We start from the raw sequence: 6,496 nt of genomic DNA, 5'->3' as shown, positions 1-6,496 counted from the left end.
CCTCCTCCAAATTCCAAAACCATTACCACCTTAACCCTGAAGAAGTACTGCCAGGACCAGAGGCATTACATTGGTAAACTGAGGAAATAATGGTTAGTCTTGGCTGGGGAAAGGTAAACAGCCTCATTCATTGTTCATTCCTTTATTCATTTCTCTCTTTTTTTCTTTTTCTTTTTTTATTAGGCGAGGCAACCCTTGGTTGACTTCACAGATTGCCAGGACCTTGTCAGTTTACAATCCCTCATTTTTTTATTTTTAATGACTAGGCCTGACCCTGCTTAGCTTCCGAGATCAGATGGGATCAGGCTTGTTCAGGGTAGCATGGCCATAGACCCTTTACTCCATGGCCACTTTTGTGCTATGATGGCAGAGTGGAGTAGTTCTGACAGAAACCATTTGGGCCCACAAAGCTTAAAATATTTACTATCTTGCCTTTTAAAGAAAATGTGTGGTCTTAATAAAAAGGAGAAAGGAGTCATTAATGATGCCATTGGGGGCTATTTCAAATACATACTTGAAGTTTCACATAAGGATAAACAACAATAATTTATCCACCAAAGCACCCCAAAACAGGGAGTCAGCTGACACCTCTGTTCTGATGAGTGTAAGACGAATATACAGACTAGCAGATGTGGAATATGGGACCCAATCTTGATCCAATTTCACAAGCTGTTGAATATACTAAAAGCTCTTTCTTGTCAAATCCTGTCAAAATCGCTCTTATAACAGATCAGTGCATTCTATCCATGTTGAGGTTTGGCTGAAAGAGTTGAATTTTATTATCTACTCCTTGAAATGCCTTCATCCCTTCAAATAACTCCACTGCATAGTGCAGAACTGACAAGCAAGGATGCAAAGACAGGTTTTGAGGAGGCTTAATATGTGGTTTCTCCCATTCAAATTCTGAGGACCACTCGACTGTCAACATGTGATCCATGAAAACAGTTGCAAAAACCAGAGTATTTGGGTCTGGTTTTTCTTTTAAAATGGTGGCTAGTGTGATTATTAGATCTTTAGCCTTAAAGGCCTTAAAGGTCCCCATCACCTCTTTTTATCCTGCTTCTCTGGTACATTCTTCCACACATCCATTATTGCAGTCCTTCATTGTTCCCTCAGCTGTTAAGATTGCTGGAGCTGAGCGCAGGACCAGGCTCTTGCTGTGTTTGGGTTGGCGGCTGCGGGAACGTCTCTGTACTTGAGTTTAAAATCTCCCTGTGTATTTGAAACTATATAGTAGAATGTCTGGAAGCATACATATCAAACTGCTGTCAGTGATTTATCGTGGAGGGTAGTCAAATGGAAACTAAAACAATTCTATATATTGCTTTCTGGTTGCAAATTTTACAGTAAAATTTTGAAATTTTAACTGTACTTTAAAAATATAAAGGTCATATTACCAAGAACTCAGGGTATTTTTAGGTATTTTAGAGTTATATATACTATATTGTTAGATAATATTTAAAACTCTTATCCTAAACGGATATCTAAAATGAGACTTTTATTTTAGAGAATCTACTTATATTAGTAGTCTCTAATCTGTCTTATTATATAGATGTCAGTGTATATTGAGTACATTATTGACCCCTTAGTCAGCTAGAAATGTGCTATTGTACTTTTGATTGTTTTTCAAGTAAAATTGAGGATTGTTTTGGCCCATGCCTGCTCTCCTGGCGAGGGCCTTTTGTTAGCAAAGACATATACCACTCTTGCCAGCCTGGTTTAGGCCGGGGAATGTTATGGAAAGGATAAGGGAAGTCAGGCCGTTTCTAACTCCAGTTCTGCCATCTGCCATTTACTAACTTCATGTGTATTGGGAAAAAAGCTCAAAAGACAATTGTAAAACAGGCATTATTTTTTACTTTATAATGAGATGACATCCTTTGGTTTATAGGTAAGATCTCTACAAGCTTGGCAACAGACAGTGGACCAGCGTCTCAGTTCCTGGCGTACTGATGTTCCTCCTATATCAAGTGCTCTGGTGCCATCTGAACCTCCATTATTCACCCGAAGTCAGGAGCCTTCTTCTGATCAAGATTCTGATTGGTTCATTGCTCCTGATGAAGCTCCTCAAGAGAAATCCTTACCAGAATTTCCAGACTCTGGTTTTCATTCCTCCCTAACAGAACAAGTTCACTGTTTGCAGAATTCTTTGGATTTTGAAAAAAGTTCCACTGAAGGCAGTGAAAGTTCCATAATGGGGAATTCCATTGATACAGTCAAATATGGGAAAAAATCAGATGTAGGGGATGTTAGCGAAGAACATGGTGAATGGAGTAAGGAAAACTCAAACAATGAGCAGGATAATAGTCTGCTTGAACAGTATTTAACTTCAGTTCAACAGCTAGAGGATGCAGATGAAAGGACAAATTTTGCTGAAGGGACAGGAGATAGTATGTTTCACATAGCTCGTTCCCCTGAAAAGTTAGATGCCTTGTCTGACAGTGCTTCTGTAGATGATACTCATGGCGTATCTCCTACTTTGCAAGATGAAATCAACCAGACACCAGAGAATTGTAAATTAAATGCAGAAGTTCAAGGGCAGCAGTCAGAATGTGATTCTACATTTCAGATATTGCCTGTTGGTATTATTGTGTAGCATGTCTGGTTGCTTGGGAAAATCTTAATATTTTCAGTTGCTCTTTTTTTTTTTTTTTTTGAAGGGAAATGGGAATATTCCCCCCTGTTTTGTTACTATTTATGTTGAATTTGTATTCTTGCCTCATAATTTCCATAGATAGTGAGCTGAGTCTTCATTTTGATTTTGTTAGCTTTATACTTAGCTGTAATGTATCAAACAGTATTTATTTTGAAAGCTATATGCACTTTATTTCTTAACTGAATTGCATCGACAGTGTTTTTTTCTGTATTTCCTTTGAAAAATAAACTAGAATATCTTAGAGAAGATAGAAAAATTTACCTTAAAGATATAAATAAGAGAATTTTGACTCTGGGGAAATTAATTGTGTTGTGAGGAATGCAATTCGTTAAAGTGAATATAAATGACAAATATGAGGATTGTGAACTATTGAAATTTGCCAGCCTCCTTGGAGGAAGAACATGTGTTTTTAAGACTTTTTTCCCCCCTTATGAGTCAAAGAAAACTTTCTTGTATGCAAATAGGGAGAGAAGATAAAATTATAGGACTTTTCACTAGGGTTAACTAAATTATCTCATGGAGAACTTTATATCATCTATCAGTTTTAACATATGAAGCAAAATGTTCCATGCATAATTAAAATCAAACTTATTTAAAGAGATAACACAATATTTCTCCCAGATATTTGCTTATGTATTTCAGAAGGTCGTGGTCATTTTACTTCACTTTTGACCTCAGCCTCATAATGAAGAACATTTAAAATAATACTAGTGGTGGAATATCAATGACTTTTTTTTTTAAAGAACTATTTTTTATCTAAATATCTGAAAAAAAGTGCTACATTTAGAAGACAATTTAATGGTGGGTAAGAAAAAATAAACCTCACTTATCTCGTTAAAAAAGAATATTATCTCTAACTCCAGGAAAAAATGATAATATTGTGTTTGAATGTTATAGATAGATGTATTTGCAAATGAAGGATAATTTTTGGAAGCTTGATATTTTAATCTTTAAGAACATTCTGATATCATTGAACAACACATATCTGATTTCCCCCAGTTTATGGACATTCAACTAGTTAAAACAACGGCAGTATTTAAGTGTTCTTTAATTTTAGGTGCTAAATACCTATTCATTATTCTATTACAGTCACTGGGTCCCCTTCTTTGAAGTTATATAAAATAACTTCTGATCCTTCAAGAATAAAGTCAGGGATCATATGTTAATACTCTGTTGATAATTAGAAACATTTCTCCAGTATGGATAAGGTGTATTTTTCCTGGTTTATAAATATGTAGCACTCAGGTTGAGAAGACTTGGATTTTGTTCTCAGAAATCTAGAATCTCTTGAAAAGGAAATATTTTCTGTCTCTTATAAACTGAACAGTAGTCTTACGTTCAAAAGTATTTCCCCTAGTGAAGCATGTGTAATGTTGAATGCATGTTATATACAAATAGAATTTTTAACTTTTTGAATAATAATTATCTTTATGAATAGTTTTGAATTTCTTCTTAAATATACCCTATTTTTCTATTTTACAGTTAAGTGCCTCATTTGCTGCCCATGGTTAGACAAAGAAAAACCAATTTGTATAGCACTAGTGCCAAAAGTGCTGTTTCATGGTACATCAGTTTTCCATAAAAGCTCCTGAAATGTCATGCTTCAGTATTTCCTAACTAGATTTCTGCTGACATCATCTCCCTCTTCTCTTTTTTTTTTAAGAAATGGCAAAACACAACTAAATTCATTTGTCAGCAAGATTTCCTTTTTTATCTTTGCCTTGTTTTTCTAGCCTATGAATAGTATTCAGCATACTTTTATTTTAAAATTGGCAGAGTATGATAATGATTAATAGTCTGCTCTTCATTCTATTTAACTTTACTAGTATTTTGAAGCGCAAGAATATTTAGTAGCCCCCTGGCTACCTTAACTGTACAAATTATTTTGAATGTAGATAGAATGAAAATAATGTAAATTAGAATGCAGGAAAACTGTCATAGACCTAATATATTTTAATAGGTTTACAATATAATTTAAAATAATTTATGTAACTAAGATATTTGATTTTAACTCTATGGGCTGTTCATTGGTGTAGCTAAAGGCCAAATGAGTCTAGTAAGGTTTGGGAAGTTGAGCTTCAACACGGTTTTTGTGTTTTTTAGTTCAGCTGTGTTATTTTAGTTCATATCAGTTCTCTTGATTTATGGAAAATTCAATATATCAGATATTTCTGCAGAAGCACAGAATAATACCATGTGAGAATTAGAAGGAACTTTAGAGATGATCTATTCTAATATCTTTGTTTTGAAGATGAAACTAAGGCACAGAGAAGTTAATTAACTTGTCTGATGTTTTAGCCAGTTAGGAGTAAATAAACCAAAAACGTAAAAGTTATTGTATTCCAAAAAAGTTATTGTATTCCAAAATGGTGGAGTAAATAAACTGAAAATTTAAAAGTAATTGTATTCCAAAATTATACACTCTCTATTAATCTTTACATTTAGTGAGTCAATAAGAAAGTGTCCCACATTTTTCATTGTCTTTGAAAGAGAAGAAAAACTTCAAAGGGAGCTAGAACTCTACCACTCAAGGCAAAGTTGCTTGTTAAAAACAACTAATTGATTCAGAACTCTGAGTTTTCTCTAAGAAATGTGATTTGATTAAAAGAACAATAGTAGAAATTAAACATTTAAAAGGATTACTTCATCTTAGAGTTCATTTATTTGATGACAAGTATAACAAGTTACTGAGATATATAAAATTTTCTAATGGAATGCTGAGTTTGATTATGTTTCATCTTTAGTTTTACAGAACAACAGATGTTAAAGTTTTAACTCTTCTGGTATGCAGAGAGCTTTAATCACGACAGTTTATACATATACAATATAGTTTGGTTTTATAAGTTTAATTATAAAAGGCCTCAGAATATGCACATTTTAGGAAACTGTTTAACCACGCAGTGTTTGTATATATGCAAATAATTTTATTCTTGAATAATGTGGGTACCATTCTAAAGTGTGGAGTCTTCTTTCGTTTCGGATTATTTTAAATATACAAACACCTTAATAGTGTATTTTTCTGTTATCTACTTAAGACAAATCTAGCTCCACTTTTTATAAGTATTTTCAGAAACCATATTGGCTTAAGAAATTATAGTGTCTTCTTTGCTACTTTTTTTGGTGCAAATTCTTAGAATTGGATTTATAACAATAATATAAAATCTTTTTTTCTGGAGAATTAAGATATAGTAAAAAAATAAAATATAAAATGAGTCTGATAATACCCTATTTATAAATGAAATTAAAAAGAGACTTAATTGTTTAATGTATATTTTTATTTTGCCGTGTACTTTATTAAAGGATATTTATTTTATTGTTATGTTTTATCTTTTAAACATCTGACCCCCTTCATTCATGAAGTAAAGCAGAAAGAATCTGTAGGAACATTCTAAATGTTTTTAGTGATACTGCTCTTACTGATCAAACCTACTGTGCCATGTTAAAATTAAAAGTCAAGTAAACAAAATAGTCCTCACAGTCTGGAGAGAAATAAATAGTTGTCTTTCTAAAACGAGGTGCTTTTTGTTTGTGAATGAATAGAAACCATACTAAATTTTTCTTAATTGATTTTAGTGGCTCACTAGCAGGAATCACTATGCAGTGGCTTTGTTCTTTTCTAATTAAATTTATTTGAGTGTTTTGTAATAATTTTAATGTTGACAAGAATTTAAAAATAATTGATTTTGGGCTATTTTTAGATTTTTAAAAATTTCGTTATAGAAATAGATGATTCAAATCTATTGGTTATGGTCTGTTTTATGAAGTCCTTCATATTTTATATTGTACTTATTTACTTTGTATTTGAGTATCTAATTCTAAATAAAAAGTTTATACATTTGT

General features: G+C 32.6%; 1 protein-coding gene across 1 annotated transcript in view; it reads left to right on the top strand.

Moving 5' to 3' along the window:
- CEP97 (centrosomal protein 97) overlaps positions 1 to 6,496 on the top strand; it is a 30,201-nt gene extending 23,705 nt beyond the window's left edge. The window contains exon 11 of the mRNA XM_011386746.2: positions 1,892 to 6,496. Within this exon, the coding sequence (XP_011385048.1) occupies positions 1,892 to 2,596 (705 nt within the window). The 3' untranslated portion in view covers positions 2,597 to 6,496. The remainder of the gene's footprint in view (positions 1 to 1,891) is intronic.

The sequence above is a fragment of the Pteropus vampyrus genome, unplaced genomic scaffold (genome assembly GCF_000151845.1).
Source record: "Pteropus vampyrus isolate Shadow unplaced genomic scaffold, Pvam_2.0 Scaffold1, whole genome shotgun sequence".
Taxonomy (NCBI): Eukaryota; Metazoa; Chordata; class Mammalia; order Chiroptera; family Pteropodidae; genus Pteropus; species Pteropus vampyrus.
The sequence above is the reverse complement of the archived record's forward strand: the minus strand, read 5'-3'. Positions and strand labels throughout refer to the sequence as shown.